Source organism: Acartia tonsa, chromosome 1, assembly GCF_053477335.1.
Source record: "Acartia tonsa isolate MP-2025a chromosome 1, ASM5347733v1, whole genome shotgun sequence".
In the NCBI taxonomy this organism is placed as follows: domain Eukaryota; kingdom Metazoa; phylum Arthropoda; class Copepoda; order Calanoida; family Acartiidae; genus Acartia; species Acartia tonsa.
Window position 1 is genome coordinate 60,028,754 of NC_137260.1, and position 24,895 is coordinate 60,053,648.

Consider the following 24,895-nt stretch of genomic DNA (forward strand, 5'->3'; position numbering starts at 1 on the left):
GATACTAATAGTGCTGCGGTTACTGGACTGGCTACTCGGATGGACGATTTGGAAGATCGTCTTAATAAGGTGGTGGTGCCTAGTGTTGATAATGATATCAAAACCGAGAATGTGACAGTTGTGGATGAGTTTATGACTGGCCAGCAGCGAATTCTGGAAAAGATTGCCCAGCAGAATAGTTTGAATGACCAGCAGAATGGTTTGAATAACCAGCAGAATGGTTTGAATAACCAGCAGAATGGTTTGAATAACTCTATGCCGTGGCAGAGGACGGCTGGAGGATCTGGAGGATCTGGAGAATCAGAGGAGAAGCCTAAATTGTTTGCTAGTGGTTCTCGAAATATTTTTGGTGGAATGCAAGATAATGAAGATAAGATCATAAAACTTTGGGAGTTGTCTAGGGTTGATGCTGTGGATAATATCTACAATGGAGTTCTCATGTGGTGGCCGGCCCTTTCTGAGGTTAAGGCGGAGGATTTTAATACGCTCAATTTTTTTGAAGCTGGACTGAGTGAATCGCAGGCTAGTTGGTGTAAATCTCTTGTTTATGTACCAGATAGATCTTTGTATGTTTCGCAGGGGGAGGAGAATGTTCATAGGTACAATGAAACGTGTGCTAAGCTTGATGATCAGTTCAGAAAAAATGCGCCTGAATTTTTGGTAGACGATGATGTGATTTTCTTTGATGATTATTTGGAGAGGTTTTGGATGACTACTAGACGGTACCATATGACTAATCATCAAGTGTGTAAGGAAATTCTGTTTGATAAGTGTGTGGGTGTGAGAACCGCTTGTGGTTATACGCTAAAACCTGCTGATATGGAGAATAGACGATTAACATTAAAGGGGTACTTGTGTAAGATGCGAGAGACATTTTTACCACCCGACATGAAAAATGTGTGTAAAGATGCGTATTTGTGTGTTAAGCAACATGAGAATGATAAGATTGATGCATTTTTTGATAAGATATTATCATTCTGGAAACGTGCGTATCCGAAACCAACTGATGATATGTTTATGGATTTCTATTCTCAAGTGTGTAATGTGATCTTATCTCCACTTTTGGCTAATCAGATGCGTCAATTTTCGTTGGATTTGGAGCGTGACGGACAAGTGCGAATTATAACGAAGTTTCGGACAGAGTTAATAGTTAAAGCACAACTGATTGTTAAAGGGCTACAATTTAACCAAATTTCAGGGTCAATGGCTAGAGGATGTACAACAAACCAGATGGCTTTGGCTAAAACGATGGTTGGTGGCGTTGGTTCCAAGTCAAATCCTGTAACTATTGATCAGGTTAGTGATGAAGATAATTTGTCATACGAAATAAATCAATGTGAAATTGATTTAGCTGATGAATTTGGCGGACCAGCTGAACTTATTCCTTTAATTGGCGCAATTCAAGGTGGTTTTATTTGTTATTATTGCAATAGAAAAGGTCACATGATGAGGGATTGTTTTGATATTAGAGATAAAAAGTTGCCTAATCCTAAAGGAAAATACTTTTTGCGGTGGGGAAACAAGCCTTTCGTTCCTTATAAGACGGGGCAAAAGAGTTTTAAAAAGAATGAAAATAGTATTGATAAAAAGAAATTGGTTGGTGAAATTGAAGGAGAGGTGAAAGAAGAGGAAGATACGAAGGAAGTGGCGTATGTTGATGGTTTAGGGGCACGCGATTATGAAGATGATCTTGTAGCGGAAGTCGAGGCATGGAATAATGCTATTATAGATGACATTTTATGGTATTAATGTTTTGTATGTATTATGATCATTAAAACCTTATTCCATTTTCTACTTGTTACGCGGCATTGTTTTGATTTATGTGCATTGTAAATAAACAACAACAAAACAAAATTAATGATAAAGAGTGAACGAAGCAACTCTAATATTGTGATAATTTATTTTGATGGTTTATTTTGAATTATGAAAAGATAACATATTGTTTATAACCGTATATGAAATTATGAGATTATGTTATAATAAAAATCAAATTAATTAATTTAGTTTTTGATTATGTTTTGTTGAAATTAGAAAAATTCATTTTTGTTTCAGACTGTTGTGGAGTCTAACAGAGATAAGAATAATAAAAAAGTGAAAATGGAAAAACGAATTAGGAATACAATTTTGTAAAATTGCTATTGAAAGAATATTAATTTGAATTTAAAATTGAATTAAATTTGATAAAAATGTGAAATTAGATATTTAAAAAGTATTAAATTTTGATGAAATGTGGAAAATTGTTTTAAAAGTTGAGTCAGTTATTGTGGTTTTAAGTATTTAATTTTAAAACAATTATATTGCGATTTAGTAATGTTGATTCAGCAAAATTTTTTATGAAGCTTAGAATTTCATGAAGCAAAATTGTTATAATGCATTAGATATAATTGTGGACTAGTCTCTCTCTATGAAGGAGGGGAGGGGTTGTCTCTCGGAGTTGGTATGCGCAAATATGGTGGAGCTGTCTCTCTTGTTTGAGGAGAAAGGGGGAGTGAACATATTTGCAAAGAAGTTTGCACTATCTCTCAGAGCTGGTATGCGCAAAATGGGGTGGTGTAGAGAGGTAGCTGCAATGATTATCAGGCGTGGGGCGTTCCATGCGCAGAAAGTTGAGCTGCGCACAGAAGCTGAGCTGCGCAAGAGGGTGCTCTCAGGTATGGAAATATATAGTTAGTTGAGTTTCAACTTTCAAAACTTTCATACATGAAAGTAGTGTGCAGGAGATCAGTTATTAACCTGATAATAATAGTTTTATTAGGTAATATTTTATTGAATTACAAAAGAATTGAATTTATGGTATTTAGAAAGATTAATTTAGTTGCTTGGTGATTGATAATATTTGATTCATGTTATATTTCTTAATACAATTTCTTTTATTAAATGTGTTGCAAGTTTATTTGTTCAGTGAAAACATTTAAATATGGCATCTAAAATAATTGTATTTTATTTTAGATTGGCCGAGAAGAGTATTTGTGGTGGTTGAGAGATACTGTTATCATTATTTATTTGATGGTGAGTTGTTAAGATTTTGTTTTATGCTGTTAATATTTGATTACTATATATGTATTGCTGTTCGAAAATCAGTCTTGTAAACAATTAGTTATATATATATTAATACCGATATTAATTCTTATTTAAAGTGATTTATCTATTAATTGGCATCTAAAATGTTTGTAATATTTTAGATTGGCCGGAGAGAAGTTTTGTTGATTGTGGATTAAGATATATTTTGGACGTTTCTGTTGGTGGAGTAAATTTTGTCGGTGAGTGATTTGTTTTATTCCGTTATTCTGTTATTTGTTGTAAACAGATAGATAGTTATTTGATAGAAAATTGGATAGTTACAACCTCATAACTGCTGGTGTTGGTTAGATAGCTGTTTTATAAGTTTCATGAAGATTCTGAGATGGCGGCTGGAGCGGCTGAAGTCTACGTTCCAACGAAGATTGGTGGCATGGAAATCCTGACCTTAATTGACAGCGGAAATGCAAGAGGCTGCCTGATATCTCAAGTGTTGGCTAGAAAGCTTGATTGTAAAATTGAAGAGACGGATTCGAAAGCAACAGGCGTGCAGGGTTCCAGCATCAAGATTGATGGTGTTGTTCGGAATGTTGAATTTCAGATTGGAGGCCACAGTTTTCAAGAAGATTGCTTTGTGATTTCTGGCATGACTGTACCTATGAATCTAGGCAGTCATTGGCTGAACAAAAATCACGTGAAGACGATATTTGCCAAAGATGGCAACAGGATTGAGATGCATGGAATCAGTGTGAATTTGGTAGCTAAACGAAAAATTGTAGTGAAGAATTTGGTTCATACGGTTCTGGAGAAACTAGAGAAGGCAAGAACTAAGAAACCTGAGATTAATGTAGCTGAGTTACAAGACCAAAAATGGATTTGTTCATTGAAAAATCGAATAGATATTCCAGCATTAAGTACAGTGGTGGTAGAAGTTTCAACTAAGGGAAATATGTCTGAAGGACAGTTGTGTTATATAGCTCCTAGACAAGGTTACTGTAGCCGGAATAACTTGTTGATAAATGAAGGAATTACAGAGGTGGGAAAAAACGGTAAAATTATGACTAAAATTACGAACTTTGAAACTGTTAAGAAATCTGTTCCTGCTGGTACTTTGGTTGGAAATTTGTTTTTAGCAGAGAAGATAGCGATGTTGCAAGAGAATAGAGTTAAAGAAGATGTGTCAACAACATTAAAGAAGATTCGTTTTATTAAAGATAAATTGAAGTTGGATAAAGTTCCGTTTTTAAAAGATAATGTCTCTTTGAAAGGTAGAATAGTTGGTTTGTTTTTAAAGAATTTTAAGGCGTTATCGATTGACCCTACGGATATTGGATCTTGTACTTTGGAGGAGTATGACATTCAGTTAGTTCCTGGAGCTCAACCTTTCAAAAATAGAATGATTAGACTTAATCCTCATCATGCAGAGAAACTAAAAGAACAGATTGATTTATGGTTGGAAACAGATGTGATAGAAGAATGTAATTCACCGTTTAATTCTGGAATCTTTGCTGTTAAGAAGAAAGTGGGAAATACTAACGAGGTGAAAGTCAGGTTTGTCCTGGACTACCGCTCGTTAAATGAGATAACTGAGAAGATATGTTACCCTTTGCCTAACATTGGTGAGCTATTTGACAAGCTTGGAGGAAAGAAGATTTTTACGTCTATTGACCTTACTTCGGCGTATAATTCTATGCACTTGAAGGAATCTGTCAGGAAATATACAGCATTTTGTTCTAATGGACGACAGTATTGCTTCAAGAGGCTACCGTTCGGATTAACCAATGCTCCAAGTGCGTTTGTAAAATTGATGGATAGAGTAATGGATTTGAGTCCTGAATTAAGAGCATTTTGCCTAGTTTATTTGGACGATGTTCTTGTGTATAGTATGAATGTGGAGGAACATCTGGAGCATCTGAATACACTACTACGAACATTCTGTGAAGCAGGCCTCAAGATTAATCTTGGAAAATGTACATTGTTTGCAGAGGAAGTGAAATTTCTGGGCCATATTATAAATGCAGAAGGCATATTCATGGACAAAGCATATATTGAAAAAATTAAGAATTGGCCAGTACCTGAAACAGGTAAAGATATTCAAAGATTTACTGGTTTCATAAATTATTATGGTTCATATTTCAAGACTTTTTCTGATATTACGGCACCATTGAACAAATTCAGAAACAGTAGTAAAATAGAATGGGATGAAAAAAGTATGGAAGCTTTTACAAAGACTAGAGAATTGTTCTGTCAAGAAATAAGTAAATCATTTCCAGATTGGAGGATGGAGGCTGAACCATTTGTGTTGGATACAGATTGGTCATCTACAGCTATGTCTGCAGTGTTAAAGGGACTGTGAACGAGAATTTTTCTCATCTTAATATCAAATCTTAACATTATCTCATTCATAATATCTCACAGATAGAGCAAAACGCGCTTTTGTTTGCTTAAAAAACGGCTTTTTCCGCCGATTTTTATAAGGTACGGGGAAAGGAAGAAATTTTCCGTATTCTATAAAATGTGCATGAAATTGCTTTTTTCTCTCATTATAGCTAAAATTAAACTTTTTCGCATAGTTCTTGACTTTTCCTAACAGTTAAGCTATCTGTAGATGTAAATTATTCATTAAAATATGAACCAGGCACAGAGAAATTGATGAAATAAGTCATGTTCTTTTTGGAAATTCAAATCAGCCATTAAAATTACATAACAAAATTTACACCACAATTCTACTGTGACACATATATTAACTCTTTTCTAGGTTCGGAATAGGTTAGTCTAGTATTTCCACTCTTCCCTTTTTTCATTACTTCCCCTCCATTAATTTGAAGCAGACAATATAACAGCTGACTGGAAAATTATATAAAATAAACAACACGTTTGTAATTGTTTCTGAAAGTTTCTCTATTTAAGCAAAATTAGTAATATATAGTAGAACGTTCAACGTACGTCGTACATAGTTATCATATTAATTGTCCTGTGTTTTTTTACGTTTTTGCCATTCCCGAGGTTATAATGGGCACACAGGATGGGAAGGAGTATATTTATTAAGGTGACCCTGAATTACTGTTATTTGGGCATTAAAATATATCATGTAGAGTACAATTTCTTGTATGTCCAACTGATTTTTTAAGAGGTTATGTCTCTCGGCTGAAAAAGAATTAATAGTTAATGCATTAATTACATCCTATTATATAATGCAGTAAGTTTTTTTTTCTGTAGTGAAGATGGTATCTCCAACCTCCCAAGATAAATTGTCCATAGAAAAAAATACTCCCTCTCAAATTGTTTTTTAATTTAAACCAAAATTTACTAAGAGGGTGGGATGGGAGGAGGGGTCGACTTCCCCATCCCACCACAAGTACGTAATTGATATTTGTGGGGGGAGTTTGGTTGATTTTCATTTGGTGTTTTTCTGTCAGAAATTCTTTACAAAGTATTTAATTTTCAGACAAAATGCAGTTCAGAAATCACATCACTCGGATGTTGACTATTTTAGCTTCTTCCCTAGTTAAGCTTTAATTAAGGTATTAATATAATTTCTTTAATTGCTCTTAATTAATATCACTAAAATATTCTACGAGTTCTTAATACATAGATTTTTTTGGTGGGGGGGATACCCTCCGAGTCCATACCCTCCCCTATTTAAGAATCTTCTTTGGTGAGGGCGTTCTCCCCCCCCCCCTCACCATCCCTCACTCACGCGATAGATAAATTTAAGAAATATTTACTTAAAAATACTCTAGGGGTGGGGGGGGGGGGAGGTGAGTAATGAAATGCGTCATTATACCATCAATTACATTGTCTAAATATTTAGAATTGTAACTACAAGATCAAGAATGATGATTTTTCCCTGAAATTTGCCTCCTAGCAGCTTTGTGACTCCTACAGGTACTTTTTTTAATAGAGAGAATATTCGAGTAACATTTTTTATCAGCTGTTAAGAAAATTGAAAATTATTTAGTTTATGTACTGTTTTAAGTGACATTATCTAACTATCAGTTTGGCTCGGAAAATTGTGTAGCTCGATCAGTTCTGTGGTTAGCAAAATGAGAAGCTAAAAAAAACTAGCCATTATACTTTTTGTCTGTGTGTTTAGCAAAGGATCTCGCTAAACGGTGAGCCAATATTGTTCTTCTTTCAGTGGAGCTTTTGTATCAAAGTTACATGGAAGGTACATAACTATTTTGAGAAAGGACACTTCCACCCTTACAGCAGAAATCGCCCCTTAAAATAAACGACTTCTCCCAAGCTTAAATATTTTTTAGGAAAAAAAGTATGGCTTCAAAACCAAATAATCTCCGCTAGATTAGAAACGATACTCAAAAATTATGTATACCAACGTATTATAGATAATTTTCCACGAATATCAAAATAAAAATCATAAGATTAACCTACCAGCAGGGTGTCGGAGCCGTATAATTTTTATGTGGCTCCAGCTCTGGCTCTGCGGAGCCGTATTTGGAAATACGGCTCCGGCTCCTACCGTAAAATTAATATATCATTTTTGTTCATTATTGAATTTGATAAAATGAAATAAATAATATAAAATATTTTGCTTTTATTTGGTTAAAGCTATATAAAAAGTAGAAGAATGTGTGTCTATTTGTTAAGTAACAATAGTTTTTCCGTTTATTATATAGAAATAGACCGTTGCCAAATTATAATATTACTTTAAAAAATCATTTTTAGCTGATCTGGAGCCGGAGCCGTTTTTAACGAAAAATACTGCTCCGGCTCCACCAAAATGTTGCTGCTCCCCAAAAAAACAAACTAAAAGGAAACTTGTGAAATAATCTATCCTCTGACCCAAAAGACAAAGTCTATAGTCTATAATCACTGTTTACGCAAAAGTGTCAGAATTTACCCCCCCCCCCCCCTAATGTTTTAGCATTTACAAAAACTGATCATACTATTCCTTATATACCAGTGTTATATTGAGTTCTAAACTTTCACTAGAGAAATAAGAACCTACGACCTTGGCTCAACACGTAGCGCATCCGCTCGTCGCAGGGAAGGTGATAGGTTCGAATCTCGGCCCGACACCGCTTCGTAACTAAAGCCGTTAAATATGGTTCCTACTGCTACTATATCAGGTGCGCGACATTAATAGTTAGAGTAGGGGGAATGCCTTGGCCTTGGCGAATTCTCTTAGGATGGTTGTAGTAAAACGCCCACCTTCCTTCTACAATGCACAGACACAGACATGCAGCCTGGAATTTACATAAGCATCACAAAAAATATCTTCTGTGAATCAAAACTATCAGCAGTTATTTTTTTCGGGGGGGAAGGGGTTGTCCAACCTCTTGACATTTTCATTTTTAGTTGTACTAAATTAAAAGTAAAAAAAAGGGGGGGGGGGAGGAATAATAGAGAGTTGTGTAACCCTAGCCCAAAATAGTTTCGGACGCACACATGTACTCCATCCTATTAATATTATAGATTTCGAAAAATAAAACAAAAGTAAAGGCAGTTGCGGGTTGCCCTCATATTCTTATACTAAAGTAACAGGATGTTAGTTTGTCTCTCTGTGTGTCTGTACCGAAGGATTTCGCTAACCGCTGAACTGATCGGGTTCTCCTTAACAGGGTAGATTCTCATAAGTTCTGGGAAGGTTTATAACTATTTTCGTGGGGGATGGGACACCCCCCCCCAAAAAAAAAAAATTACGTCTTTTTAACTAAAATTAAAAATAATGGGGGGGAGGGGCACCCTTCCCCCCCCAAAAAAAAAAGATTCAACCCCCCAAAATGTTTTTTAAAATTTTTCTTTTAAAATCTAAGATAAGAATAGTTATTTCTTTCATCGTATTATAAACGGCTTTCCGCGGATATAGAATGTACAATTATAAGATTTAAACCAGTTTTTTAGCCCCGAGATGCCGAAGGCACGGGCTAAAAAAACTGTGCATTTCTATTTTCATAGGAAACTGGATATAATACGATGCTAGACATAGTTTTTTCGTTTGGATGAGAACCGGTTCCTATCCACTGGATTCGAATGAATACGAGAAATTGGGTTATCAAATTCGACTCCCCCCTCCTCAAGTGCCCCTAGAGGCCTCTAGGGGGCGTAGCCGCTAGTTGCATATAAACCGCTAACAAGATTTTGGGAACAAAATGTATTTTGATTCTTACTTCTAGATAATTAAATGTTTTAATGCTCCCTCGTCATTTAAATGGCCCAAAAATATCGGTACCCAAAATGTTTGTCTGTGTGTTTGTTACACGGCAATCCATTCAATATTCTATCCTTATACTAAAGCAACAGGATGTTTGTCTGTGTGTCTGTACCGAAGGATCTCGCTAACAGCTGAACCAATCGGGTTCTCCTTAACAGGGTATATTCTTATATGTCCCGGGAAGGTTTTTAACTATTTTGGGGGAGGGTACCACACCCTCCCAAGAAAAATCACAAAAAATCTAATTTTTTTTACATTCTTGATTTTAGAAAGAGAGTTCAATGCCAACATAAACGTCAAACGCAACATAGACATATCCTTATACTAAAGTAACAGGATGTCTGTGTGTCTATATCTGTGTGTCTGTGTGTTTGTACCGAAGGATCTCGCTAACCGCTGAACCGATCGGGTTCTCCTTAACAGGGTAGCTTCTCATAAGTCCCGGGAAGGTTTATACCTATTTTGGGGGAGGGTACCACCACCCTATCAGGAGAAATCGCCCCTAGAAAAAATTACCCCTTCCGAAAAAGAGACTCCAACGAAACATAAACCAATTATTTCTGTATTTAGATATTTTAAACTAGCGGCTACGCCTCAAGAGGCCTCTAGTGGCCTTTAAATGTTTTTTTTTTATTTTAAATATCTAATTTGAGAAATAACTTGTCTATGTATCAATTGTTAAATTCATGAGTCTACGCAGCGCGACTAAGCTAGCGACACTATGTGGCGGAAATATTTCAATTTTTTTCTCGATATATTGTGATTTCTCTTGGGAGGGTGGTGGTACCTTCCCCCAAAATAGTTAAAAACCTTCCTGGGACATGTGACAATCTACCCTGTTAAGGAGAACCCAATCGGTTCAGCGGTTAGCGAGATCCTTCGGTACAAACACACAGATACACAGACACACAGACATCCTGTTACTTTAGTATAAGGTTAAAAAAAACATGCAAAGTACCACTGGAGGCCTCTAGGGGGCATAGCCGCCAATATAATTATAAAACAGTGATAAAACATATGATATTAGAATTATCCTTTCGATTTCAAACTTTGCATGATGATTCTTATGACAGTTAGGTACAATTTACAGAACGTAGCAACTCTATAATCGTTAACAGAAAGTCAGTATGTCCATCTAAAACATGCGTTGTGTGTTTCTCGGCTGAAATTTTTAGTGAAGATTCATATTATATATGTGTGCATCTATACATTATTTTGTCCGTCTGTCTGTTGGTCATTCTTGAAATGACAAAAATCTTATTGAAGGAAAAATGTTATTTACTAAACTGCTATTTAAGATAGACAGCTAAAATTTTTAGTATAGATTTCAAATATTTATATTGATTTTTGTCCGTCTGTATGTAGGTCATGCTTAAAAAGCAAAAAAAGTCCACAGTTTTTTAATTTTTAACATAAATCAACTTATGAACCTTCCACAGACTTCTTATAAGCTTCAAGATAAAGGAAATCCTGATTAGTTATTAATCAGTTAGCGAGACCTTTTCAAACAAACAGATATAATGTTCTTTATTATTTATTTTTTTATTTTTCAGGTGTCAAAGAAGTTACCTTCCTACCTTTCGTCGAGAATGCAAGAAAACCTGATTAACAATTAAACAAAAATTTCTAGATACTGTTTGTATTGTTTAAAATGTGAATGTCTTTTACCTATTGTTTTAGTTGAATTTAAAATATAAAACATTCGCAACAAATTGACTTGTATTTAAAATTAAAGCTTTTCTATAATTAGGGTCGGTCCTTATATCTTTGTTCGCTAATTAAGGCATGTTAGAATTGTCATAACTTTGAATAATTCCTAACTTTGCATGGTGATTCCTGTAGATTTAAAAAGCGTAGCAACTCTAATCATTACCAGTATGTCATTGTGTCCATTTTAAACATGTAGATTTTAACTTTTTATCAACAAATTTTTATGTGATATAATAATCCGATTGATCTGATTTTTGGAATACTGATTTCTAGGACAAAAAGTAAAATGTTATAAGCTAAGCATCTCTATAATCATGTCTTAAAATTTTCAGTATGTCCATAAACATTATCCAGTAGTTAAGCTGTTTTTCAACAATTTTGTTCTGACTTATTCAGTTCTGACACAGTTCATTAGTCCTACTGTTTCAAAGCTTTTATGAATGTTGTCATTCTTGTTTTTAAAATATTTAGTATTACAAGGTTTAGCTTTTTAGTAGCAATGCTACTCTATACCTACTATGATAAGAAACTTCTCTCATTCAGCTAGGTATGTTTAGAGGAAAACTGAAAATGGAGACTAAAAGGGATAGTTCTACGAAGTGTATTTAAAGAGTTAAGGTACTTAGAGTAGTGAACTTTAATATGTCTTAGTAGAATATATTAGTCATTGGATAGATATGATTATATGTTAAAGAATTTTTAACATTGACCAGGCCAAACTTTTTTTATTTGACAATATCTAAAAAAAGTTAAAGTGATTTGCCACATAAATTACATGAGAATGGTCTATTTTTTCCAAATATGTATAGCCAAAACACCAATATCAGAGAATCTTTTTCCACATATTTCACAAGAGTTATAAAAAAATTGAACAGGAGTTCCCCTTGGGACAAGTTACTTAAAAAACATAAAAAATAACGTCCGGTTCATTATAGGACAGGTTTTCTGTAGATTATTTTTTTTTAAATAAAGAAAACCGTTCGGTTTACTTACAATATACACATTATCTCACGCGAAAACAACTAACCATATATATATATTTATATATAAAAAGACCATTCTCATGTAATTTATGTTGCAAATCACTAACTTTTTTAGATATTGTCAAATAAAAAAAGTTCGGTCAGGTCAATGTTAAAATTCTTTATCACAATCATATCTATCAAATGCCTAATATATTCTACTAAGACATATAAAAAGATCACTACCCTAAGTACTATACTAAATATTTTATTGGTCATTCTTTGTTGTTATGTGTATTTTGTTGTATAAAAAGTTTGAAGTTCTATTAACTAGTAAATGCTATCTAAAGTTGTATTTATGACAAAAAAGTTTTTGCCATATATAACATGCAACGAAGTTGAAAATAAAAATAAAAACTCATTTTTTAAGGAAAATCCCTGGTCAAATCTTTTAATTTTAATCAATAACTTTATATAATGCACTACTACGTAATTCAAAATAGAAAAAACTTACAGTTCACTATTTTTTTTTAAATGCACTTCGTGAAACTATCCCTTTAGTTAGAATTTTTTTCTCTGCTTCTATTAAAGATAGACGTCAGGGACAGTTACAAACGTGTTTTGGTTAGTTGTGAAAAGCGAAGCTTTTTATAATTAGGGTCGGTCCGCCTATCCATCTGGAATAATTTAAACAGGTTAGAATCGTCCTATCGATTTCAAACTTAGCATGATGATTCTTAAAACTGTAAGGTACGACTTAGAAAGCACATCAACTCTAATCATTACCAGTAAGTCCGTAGATCCATTGAAAACATGCTGATTTTTTACTTTTCTGGCAACAAAGGGAAGGGGGGGGGGGAGTTAATGCAACCATCTTGTTATCAATGCAAGGATCCGAATTTCGTTTTGAAACTTGGCATGATTAATCCTTGGTAGGTCTATTTTCCCTAAATCAAATAAAAAGTTGGAAAAGTAACGGCTGCTCAGCCGTTTTTAGGGGAAAATTATTGATAATAATACAAATAAACTTTTAAAAATTTCTAGTACCAGCTGTTACAGCTAGAACCGACTGAAAACGACTGGTAGAAGCTATTAAATGCCAAGAGTATCATTTCAATCATTCAAAAAGTTAATCCTACGTAATTACTGATGGATTTGCCCTGAAATTAGCCAAAAACCGACTTATAGGCTGAGCCGCTAGCCGTTACTTTACATCTTTTTATTCGATTTAGGGAAAAAAGTTCTACAAAGGATTATTAATTCCAAATTTCATCGAGAAATTCGTATTCTACGTACCATTTACGCATTGATTACGAGATGGTTGCATTACCCCCCCCCCTTTTTTAAGGGATAATAATCTGGATTTTGGAATACTGATTCCTATAACAACAAGATATATAGGTATAATATGCGAATCATAACAATTACTTACAATTTTGTTAGACTTCTACATGAATATTATGCTTATTCAGTTCTGACACTTTACAAGTGATAATGTTCTCCATTTCAGAGCTTCGCCTTATAGATTTTATCATCCTTTTTATTTAATAACTTTGAGGTCATTTTAGAGTGCAAGGTTGCTTTTTATTGATATTAAACTTGTTTAGATATAAAGTTTTAGAATATAATTTCTATATGTTACACGAAAGGACAGCAATCTTTTTAAAAGCAAAGCTTTTCTATAACTTTGAGCTATACCTACGTCTTTAATGGTTACCTTATTTCGTTAATTTTGACATGTTAGAATTACCCTATCAATTTCAAATTAAGACTCCTAAAATAGTAAGGTATGATTTTGAAAGCGTAGCAACTCTATATTCGTCACTGGAATGTCCATACGTCCATTTAAACATGTTGATTTTAACCTTTTTTGACAACAAATTTGGTTTTATTAATTTATCCTATTTATCTGATATTTTAATACTGATTACTTTAACAATAAGGTATAATGTTAATCCTACCGATTAAGACCTTGGCTTTTAGGATGTTGTCATTCTTGTTTCATTTCAAACAGGCATCGGTTTTCATAAAAACTAGGTATTTATTTTAGTTACTGTTTTTTTACCTTTTCAAGTCATTTGGAGGTTAAGTGTCGGGTTATTTTAAATATTTGATTTTATTTGTATCAAAGATATTCTAGAATTCCCTTTTGTCTATCTGTCAGTCAGTCCATAATGCTACTGGGTATTTGTGATCATCTCAGCTGCTACTGGAGGTAAACTGGTGACATCTTCAGTGAAGATGTTAGTACATTCCTTGATTTTTTTGGCTTTGCTACTCATGGATGGTGTTATACTTTTTTTCTATATCTAATAATTTCGAAGTTGGATATGTTAAATCTTACAAGTTGGGCTTGATTGATTTAGGTATAGAATGTATAGATCAAGAATTTTTTTAAAGATTTATTTTATTAATAGACATAAATAAATTAATATATATCACAGTTTTAACATAATATGAAAATGCAAACATAGTCCATAATCACACTTTCTTTTACAAAATTTAAATGAGTAATTCCATGATATTATAGGTAAAATTAAAAGAAAGATAAAGGGGTAGTTGCACGAAATGCATTTGAACTTAATTTAGTGAATTGCATATTTTTTTCTGGTCAATGGTTGAAACTACATCTATATGGCATATATTTGAAAGAATTTCAATTTTTACCACGTAGTTTTTAAAATATTATAATTAAAAATAGTATTTTTGAGATACATGCAATTTATATACCTAGCTTATTTTCACAAAACAGCATGACTACTAATTTAGTGATGTCTAATTGCTTGTTATTTAGTGTAATACAAAATTAAAAATGTTGATGGTATATTTGTAAGTTTTGCTTGAAATATTTTTTTCTGAAATGCACTTCATACAACTATCCCTTTACAAAATTAGATCTTTTCATAAAGTGTATTTAACAAAAAATCAGAATATAAATATTTCTATTGTTTCTGGACATTAAAAAAATTTTATTATTTGAATATCTACTAGAAAGTGGACTGCACTTATATACATGTACAAATACATTGCAAGAAGCAAAGAAAGTGTTGTTAGTTAAATGAATGAAAAAATATGGACTGGACTACTGTTTTATGAAAATAATATCAATAAATATGAATACATATAAAACAAAAAAAATCACAAGTTAGGCTTGTATAGTGACTATAGTGCCAAATTATTTTTAAAAAAGAAACTCTTCTACAATAAGGGTCAGTCTGTGGATACCACTATTGTTTATTTAGGCATGTTAGAATAGTCATAAAATTGTCATAATAATATCTGTGGAAGACCTCGAGGGGGCTTGGTGTCGCTTCAGTTTCTAGACCTCTCCATGCACCTTTAAAACCATGCGTCTTAATTGAGTTGTGAAGGGTCCAATCTAGTAAATCCTAACTGTGCATGGTAATGAGTTGCGCCTGTTTTGGGCTAAGGCATTCCCCCTACTCTAACTATTTATGTCGTGCACCTGTCATAGCAGCAGTAGGAGCCATTTTAACGTCTTTAACTATGATAGGGTGTTATGCTGAGAATAGAACCTATTTTTTCCCCGACGACGAGTGCATGTGTTTTGCGCCATGGTGGCGGGTTAGTAATAATCAAATATCTGTAACCGTTAGATATAAATTTTAAAATGCGTAGCAACTCTACAATAATCACCAGAAGCTTCATAGGTCCATTAGCTTTTATGGTTGTTGTCATGCTTTTTTCGTAAATTTAACTATATTTAAGCAAGCCTTAAAATTACTGGCTTTTGTAGTCCACTTTCAGTCATACATGTGGATTTAATGTCAACAGAAAAATTTTTTCCAACAGCAGAGGCGTGCAATCGCATTTGACACCAAGAAATGTAAGCTGAATAAGTTTATGTTTCAGAAGTAACACAAATACCTTCCCCCTCGAGTTGTCATCATTGAACAGAAAAAAGTACTATAATAAAATTGAGATTGTCATAATTGAACCATTGAACATCTTTCTTATTGACTACGCTTCTAGATTTTGTATCATCAGCTTCAGTTTGTCTAGATATCACTGTCCACGTCGTCTAAACAAAAAAATATAGTTTTATTAGGTAGTTTGAAGACAATGTAAATGTCAAGTTTGGGCTGATTTAATTTTGAAGGCCAACATGTATTTTATTCAGAAGTTTATCTCTACTCCTTAATTATTCGTTTTTTCAATAAAATCACAGGCGTGCAGAAAGGGGTTGTTTCCAACCCCAGTCAAAATTAAGTGGGGGTGGACTGGATACACCCCATGAAATGTAAAAAAAATTGCGCAATCCGCACATTAATTTTTCAATTCAAGGACACTTGATTTTTGAGTGGGTGGATGGACATATAGGGGGGCGTAGGCAACCCCCTGACACCAAAAATACACCTATTTGTTGTCTGTTGTACCTTAGCCCCATCGATTTTTGTATAAGGAGGAGGCAAATTTTCAATTGCGCTTCACAAACCCCTCGCAAAACTCCATGTACGCCACTAATTAAATGTGATGTTAATTCATTTTAAACATGATTGACTTAAATCCTTCTAATAAAGTAACAGGATGTTTGTTGTTTGTCTGTACTGAAGGATCTCGCTAACCACTGAACCGATTGGGTTCTCCTTAACAGGGTAGCTTTTGATAGGTTCCAGGAAGGTTTATAAGTATTTTGGGGGAGGGTACCACCACACTCCCAAGAGAAATCGCCTGTTAAAAAAATTACCTCCCCCCCAAAAAAACATTAAATAAGTAAACATTCTACATATTCATGTTCAAACAATTTTGATCAATAAAAAATAAACCCATATTTATTACAAGCCACTATAGCGGACGTGTTTTGGCTTTCAGCTCAAACTGTATCAAATATTTACCTTTTACAAATTAAAGAAATACGGAGGTGGTTCAACTTAGAGGTTATTCATATTCTTTATTTCTGAAATTTTAAAATGTAAAATCAAACATATTCTAGTCTTATTAATAGGCAAGAGTAAGGGGCGTAGCTTGACTTAATTGACTTGATAAATTGGCGAAACCACATTTCTTGTATAATTAATAATGAATTAAACATGACAAATGTTGCGAAAAAAAGATATTGTTGTCTAGCTATACCTACTATTTTTTAATCCAAAAAATATAGAGTATCAAGGCAATTAATATGGTATAAGAGTACAACATAATCGCATCAAAAAAACGTAAAAGAAAATCATTATAATTAACTTGATTGGCCTTAATTAACTTTTTTTTCTGGAAATGGTCACATTAGAATGGATTGGATACGCTTTGTTTATTGTACCTAAACATATATACGAATATAAACTATTAATCCTGATTCTTCGAAAATATATAAGGAAAGCCCTTCTACATTTTCCAATTTTAGTTTGTACGACTTATAGTTTTGAACAAGGTATTCTGCATTTACTAATTTTGTTGTTAATATTTTTTAAAAGCTCAATTTACTCTAAAAAATCATTTTATCATATGAAACAAACTCGGATATATATATAAAACATAGAACTTTCAAATCTTAGATATGATTGTCGATTGATACAAAAGTAAAACAATAACAAAAATCAGCTGCTACAAATTGATCTGTGGAGAGAGGTAGATGGACAAAATATCAGTCAAAATTTTTAACCCATACCCAAATGATTATTTGTAAAAAACATATGTAATTATTCATTTTTATCAAACTATTTTGCGATAAATATAATTACAGCAGTATAAGACTATGAAAAACAAACTTTTATTCTTTTATACTATGATAAGTAACTAAAATGAAAACGGAAAAAATACTCAGGAGAAATTTGTCAAATTCTATCAATTCTATAAATTGGTATAAGGATTTGGATGGAAGTACTAGCCTAATATAGACATTATCCAGATAATTTCCATTTTAAAATACTTCATTTATCGACAATTACACAGTAACAAAACAATTAAATAAAAATTTGATATCACATTACAGATTAGGCACTGTTAGGAAAACTTTAAAACTACATTTTATATTTAAATTGTCATTGGAAATAGATTTAAACAGTAAAAATGTAGTCAAAGCCGCTTAAAAAAATTTTCTTCCCTTCCCCAACGGGTTTTTTTCGGGTTTAAAAAGTCAATATTTTTTTATACAAGGAACTTTCAGATATTTTTTTTAGTTAATGTTCTTTTAAAAATACTCTTCTTTACGTATATTAACAGAAATTTTTAGCTTCACACTCCCTTTAAGTCAAAAACAAAATGGTCAAGAGAAAATGATATCGTGTTGGTCACGTGTTTGTTCAACTCATGAAGCCAATTATGCAGCGCATAAAGGAGAAATGTGCATTAGTAAATGCTGTTGAAAGATTTGAATGTTATTTGAGACACAAGAAATTTATCGTGAGAACTGATTCAGCTGCACTGAAACATCTATCTACTTGGAGACAGAACGGATATTTAGTTGGCCTCACCATAAGGTGGATAAATTTTTTATCCACCTTCAGTTATGAGGTTGTACATAGGCAGGGCAAGATGCATACTAATGTTGATATATTGTCACGTACTGCATTAGAGGATAGTAAAGATAGGATATCTAGATTATCGACGGACGAACAAGGAGAGTTAATATTGGATACTGTATATCAATTAGAAGATCCTAAATTATGTCTTATTGCAGGAATTGGAGCAGAGACGGCCAGTCAAATAGCGTCCAGATTGAAGGCGAGAGAATTCAGTCGTAGTCTGGAGAAGGATCCTGTTCTAGTTGAGGTGAGAAAATTTATTGTAAATAATGTCAAACCCACGTCCAGAGAATTGTCTCAAATGCCTTATCGTGGTAAACAAATATTAAGGTTTTTCGAACATTTGAGTTTTAAAGATGGTTTAATTATTTTGACTTCACCTATGCGGCTCCAGAAGGAATTTCAATTTATAGAACGGGTAGTGGTACCTATTGGAATGTACAATAAAGTTTTTTGTTAGCTCATGCAGATGTTACAGCGGGACATAGGGGTTATCTGGAGACTTTGAGCAGGATTAACCGTCACTTCATTTTTCCCTATGTGTCTAAATATGTAGCGGCGGCAGTTGCAAATTGTGTTATTTGTTTGAATAGACGTAAAAAACCAAAACATAATCATAATATAGAATTTTCTCCTTTGGCTGGGGAGGCTATGGCAGAGTTGGCCATAGATGCTATAGGTCCTTTGAATGAGTGTGAATATAATGGAGTCATTTGTAAGCATATTTTAATAGTAGTTGACAGTTGTACTAGATATGTGTGGTTGTTTGCTATTGAAGATGTTAAAGCTGAAACAATTATTGAATGTTTGAAGTTTAATTTATTTTCTGTTTGGGGATTGTGCGAGAGAATCAGGACTGACAATGCACAAAGTTTCAAATCGAAAGTTTTTAGGGAAGTTTGTTTAAGGTTGGGAATTGAACAAATTTTTATCCCTCCCAGATCAGCTAATTCGAATTTTAGTGAAAGATACAACCAATCGGTGTATTCGTTTCTTAAGACTGATTTACGTTTTCAAGATGGAGATTGGGCTCATAAACTTAAAGCTACACAATTTTGTATGAACACTTCTTTTAATCGGAGGTTAGGATGTTCCCCGTTTTTCAAGATGTTCCTACGAAACCCTAAACTTCCGCTTGACGCATTTGATCCTTTAACACGCACGAAAATTAAACATATGAATTTTTCAGAGTTATTGGAGTGTCTTGATAGAAATTGGAGGACTGGACAAGAGAGGACTGAGAAGTATTTACAGGTAGAAAATACAGAAAGGATAGGTAGGCCGATAGCTATAAATTCCTATTGTTATATTTATTATGACGTCACAACGATTGGTGTAGCTCGTAAACTCTGTTCGTTATGGGTGGGTCCGTGTCTAGTGACAAAAGTAATTTCTGACAGTTTGTTTGAGGTTCAACCCCTAGAAAAGTGTAGATTGAAAGACAAAGGGGTAAGAATTGTGCCAAGGGATAAAATATATGTTATTGAGAGTACTCTAGACTTGACTCCAGATGAAAAGATTGACTTAGTGATTACAGATGAGTTTTTCTCTGTGGACAATAACTTGAAAATAAACTATGACTTTCCCAATACTTTAAGAAATTTATCTTGTTCAGGCGTTTCTGAAGAGGAGAATAGTTGTGGCGCTAGTCCAGAGGTGGTTGGAAGGCGGAAGGATGGACAGGTAACACCAGATTTTTTGGAGAGATCTTTTTTGGGTGTTGGGTTGTCACAGCAAAGGTCAAATGTATCTCAGGATAATGAAAATTTAGATGATTTAGTTGAGGATCTTAGTGATACTTTGGAGAGTACTCATATTTCTGACAGTGTAGATACGAATGATACGACTGACAAAACTAAGTTAGACTCTACATATTCTACTATTAGTAAAGATAGTGTTTTTCATGGAGATTATGCGTCTGATAATAGTTTAATTGACAACAGTTTGGGTGTAGAGGATGTTAACATGGAATCTGCTAGAGAATTAGAGTCTCGAATGAGTATTTTAGAGGACACTTTTCCAAAACTTCAGAGTAAAATTGTAAACTTGGAGCAAAGAAGGGGAAGTGTTAAACGAGGTAGGGATGTTGAGGAGGATGAATTAGATAGATCGTTAGATAATGCAAAATCGCAAAAAATGTCTGAAACTATTCCTGTGAAAGGTCGTCCTAAAGGTTCTACAAATGAAGTACAATTACAAAAATTGGATGAGGATAGACAGAATAGAGATAAAGATAGATTAGAACGTTATTCTGTAGCAGATGTTGTAACTCGGAACCTCGCAAAATTGATTAAAAAATAATATTTGTAATAATTTGTATAATATTTGCAGGAGAAGAGATTACCATGATAACCGTCGGGAGCGTGACGACAAGCGAGGAGGCGGCGGTGGTGACAAACATGACCGGAATAGACGAGATGGAGATCGTGGTATGCGAAAGAGGTCACCTGACGCCTGTAGTTCAAAAAGTGGACGTTCTGGACCAATACCTGTGAAGAAATCCAAGGATGATAGAGGAGTCAGGTATTTGGATATTTTTTTATTTGTTGTTGTGATGCAAACCTATTGTTGTATTATTGTTGGTGGTATGTATACGTCACAGGATCCACGGTTAGCGGCTTATGATTGTTCTCAAATAAGTGATGTTGAACTTAGATCAGCTGCCTGTTTGCATGATAGAATGGAACCGGTCAGATCTGTGGAATTACTGGGGTTAGCAGAAACCGATTTTATACTGTCGGAGGCTATTAGTTGTGAGGTTAGGCTAAAATTGGAGCGCTGGTTTTGCGGCACTGCGAGTCATGTGCACGTATTAGACGTGCCACATGAAAAACAGGTAGAGTTGAGTATGGATGAATGTAGAAGGGTTTTCCATTCTGGCAAGTATCAGCATGATGGTATTAGTTTCAAAGTGAACATAGATTTGCCAACTGTTCACAGCTTTACGGTTAATGGAACATTGTCACCTTTCTGGGATGTTGGTGGTGAAAATATCCAATGCAAGACACTGGGAGTATACGCGCATAACATGTGGTTCAACTTAGGTTTTGCTATTGGGACTTTGCATATTTTAGTAAAAAATACTCCAGTTTTGATCAAGGGAAATGTTGTTATGGATTATGATAAAAAGACGATTGTGGCGAACTTTGAAGAAAATCATTTGTGGGCAACATCAACTTCACCTTATTTTCCGTATGTAGTACGAAAACCGGCCAGTAATTTTAAGGTAGTTTTTCAAGATACATTCAATTTAACTACGTGGAATGATCAACTTTTTGTTTCTAACTCGGAAAGGAATATTTTAGTTAAAGTTATGGGAACAGAGAAACTTACTTTGCAGCATCTGGATTTTAATATTTTTGTAACAGAATTGGAGGGTATCAAGTTTTTGGAGGAACCGAAGGCAGCTGTTAGAAGTTATTTTGGGGATTTGTTAAAACAGGAGGCCAGGTTTGATTTGAATGCTATGTTTTTAGCTAGTAGAGAAAGGAATGAGAGAATGATGGAATTTTTTAGTATTTCTAGATGTGCTCAAACAGAAGTTAGATCAAATGTACAGTTGCATCATGGGTTCAGAATTATATACCTAGGAGAGATTGCTAAGTATGAAAAATGTACAGCGGTTGAAATTCCAGTAAAGTTAGGTGTGGATTATGGATGTGCAGTAGGACATTTGTTGGTGGAATATAAAGGTGAGACAGTTGGGATACAAGAATATAGTAGAATGATTGTTACAGAAGAGGACATAAAATTGTTGAATTGTTCGCAAAGTCCGGTATTTTTGAAGTTGACAGCTAATTTGATCATTGGGAATCAGGGGCAGGGACTCGAAATTCTTCACATTGCCAATGAGAAATCTGAACATGTGGGACAAAAGATTTTTCTGAGTGATGAAAAGGTGTTTATTGCTGATTTTAATAAAACTATTAGATATCAGGGCTTAGAGGATTTTGAGGATTTTAATGGACAAGCTTCTAAGTTGGATTTTGTTGATCATAAGTTGTCATTTTTCGAACAGGTTACAGGTTCTTGGTTTGGGTTAGAACATTTGTTTAAAGATATACTACCATTGTTTGCTAAGTTTGTATTGATTGTTTTAATGTTGTTGTTGGGTATAATTCCCATGTTGGTAGTTTTGTATTGTTGTTGCTCATGGTGTTATAAAAAAAGATTTACTGAGGAAGAATTTAATGCTAGATTTTAAATTCTTATGCTGAAATTTAATTATATTGTATTTTTGCAGGTTGGTTACGGCGGCAACAATGAATCAAAAGTTATTGAGCAACGAAGAAAATGGTCGCCACAAACAATCTGCGAATGAAGGAAATCAAGTCAAACCTGGTCTACCGGTGTCTGCGTTGGTCAGCAACTCTGCATCCCGGCTGGTGTTGGTAATGTCGCGCGTCGAGCTGCCGACGTTGAGTGTGGGCAGATCGACAAGAAATGTGTTTTTGAGCAGTGAGGACATGCCACTTGCAGATTTAGCTCGTCTTATTGATAATGAACCAAGGTTTAAATTGAACTTAATAAACATGCTTTCGTTGCAGTTAGAGATGGGGAGATGCATCAACTCAATAGACTGGGCTGTGGACAGGATCCCTATCTTTACCAGCCAGAACTCAAGACACTTAAACCTGATGGAGGCTGGGGAGCATTCTAAAGCTATAAACTGAAAGTTGTCATGGAATGAGACAACTAGTTTGAATAAATTGAGTGCAACTATATTTCTCTCTAAGCTTGTTTGCGAAATGTTACCAAGTTTGGTGTTGCTTGCCAAGATTGAATACCTGGATGGAGATGAGAGAAAAAGCTGCCAAACGTTGGGAGAATTGTTACCCATAATCAAACATATGGGGGAACTAGATGATTGGCATCAACTTTCAAAAATTGACGTCATACCTGCAGATGGTCGAATGAGTCTTCAGACGGTGCTGAGAACGGTGGGTAATAGCATTGATGCGCGGTTGAAAACGCAGGTTGTGTCAGCTATCCGGCTCCTGGCACATTGGAAAGACGTTGTGAATAAAGTCTCCTTTATTCTGAAACAGATGCCATCCACAACTTTGTTCGAGTTACAAAAAGATTGGCTTGAAGGAAAGTCTGAACAGGATTTGAGTGCTAAAGTGTTTATTGACTCTATTCAGGTGAATGAATACATGAACTTATTGGTTTTCATTCCCCGCATCGTTAACGTGAATTCGGTGAGTTTAATCACCAGTGGAGAGATGCCAGCTGAGATACGTTATGTTAGATTGGATGGACAAAGAGACATAATTGAAAATCTTGTGAGTGCTACATATACAGGTAGTTTGGTGAACAATAAAGTAGACGCCAGAGTTTTGACCTGGGAAATGCAGATGCGCTGCAAACGTCTCCGTCCGACTCTAGCCAAGCAGATATTGTTATGTGATCCAGATACTACTTTAGAGAATGTAGTAAAGGAACTTAGATTGGAGTTGGATGGAAAAGTTCATACAAGTTTGTTGACAACCAATCTTGAGTGGAAGTTTAATCCTGAACACAAAGTAAATGAGTGGTTTGAGGGTGATTTCAAGTTGGTTACTCGGTTTGGGGGTCCTGTTTGTGTTCAGCAGGATCAGCCTTTGGATCCGAACATTCCTGTTTGTCTGGACCTTGAATTGTCAGGTCAGCAATGGCGTGTTGATGAACAAGCGATGGAGGAAATGAGGATGGAGCACACGCCTGGAATATTGATGATGCTTGATAAATTTGGGGAGGAGGTTAGTCGTAAGCATCAAAAGATTTTGGATAATCAGGAGGAGGTTGATAACGTTGCAACCTCGATTTCAGTTGCGGTTAATACCGGATTTGAAAGATGTTTACATATGCTTGGTGATACTGAGGCAAGGATGCCTCAAGACGGCTTGTGTGATGAGACCGCAAAACTTGGAGTGAATGATGATGAAGCTATCATGCCTATGGACATTGAAGAATCTGGCAAGAAAAGCAGAGCGTCTAGAAAAAGAAAGTAATAATTATAGTTTACTGTGTATTAATTCATATTTATTTTATTTTATGTATTAAATGTTTGTTGAGGCAGTAGTAGTCTCGAAAAGGTTTAAAATTAATGCTTTATATTAATGCTCTATAATGCCATGTTTTAAATCTGATGGTTATATGTTAATCAGTGTTTTTTTATATCATGCATTTATAATAACTATGTTAATCAATGCATTTCAATGTTTGTATGTTAATCAATGCATTATATGTTAATCAATGCATTTTCAATGATTATATGTTAATCAATGTTTTTTTTTAAAAAATATTAAAAAGAAAAAAAAACACATAAAGAAAAAAGGAATATAAAAAAAAAACACAAAAGAGTTCTAAGGAACCAAAATAATAAAAAAAAAATGATTATGAAGTGTTTAAAGATCTGGAAATAAAATAAAAAAAAATAAAATAAAAAAAAATATGGCAGGTGTCATACCAGATCAATTATTATCTATTTTAATAAGCATTCAATGCTACTTATAATATATATATGATAATTAACATGTAACAAACATATTGTTATATTCAAT

At 34.1% G+C, this 24,895-nt stretch overlaps 1 protein-coding gene and 1 long non-coding RNA gene across 2 annotated transcripts; both read left to right on the forward strand.

Moving 5' to 3' along the window:
• The first annotated feature begins 3,403 nt into the window (after nt 1-3,403).
• Nucleotides 3,404-5,374, forward strand: LOC145328218 (uncharacterized). The gene is made up of 3 exons (XM_080171822.1): nt 3,404-4,007; nt 4,287-5,042; nt 5,292-5,374. The coding sequence occupies exons 1-3, from the start codon at nt 3,404-3,406 to the stop codon at nt 5,372-5,374; spliced, it is 1,443 nt and encodes a 480-aa protein (XP_080027948.1).
• Nucleotides 5,375-6,422: 1,048 nt separating this feature from the next.
• LOC145314461 (uncharacterized) lies at nt 6,423-10,908 on the forward strand. The gene is made up of 3 exons (XR_013877786.1): nt 6,423-6,542; nt 6,833-6,906; nt 10,750-10,908. It is a non-coding gene; the product is annotated as an uncharacterized LOC145314461 (long non-coding RNA).
• The last annotated feature ends 13,987 nt before the right edge of the window (nt 10,909-24,895 follow it).

What these genes read in the sequence shown, in the direction of transcription:
- LOC145328218 (XM_080171822.1), top strand. Translation starts at nt 3,404, where the DNA reads ATGGCGGCTGGAGCGGCTGAAGTCTACGTTCCAACGAAGATTGGTGGC. An exon ending in TTATATAGCTCCTAGACAAG is followed by an intron (nt 4,008 to 4,286) that starts GTTACTGTAGCC and finishes TCTCTTTGAAAG; the next exon opens with GTAGAATAGTTGGTTTGTTT. An exon ending in CCATATTATAAATGCAGAAG is followed by an intron (nt 5,043 to 5,291) that starts GCATATTCATGG and finishes AATCATTTCCAG; the next exon opens with ATTGGAGGATGGAGGCTGAA.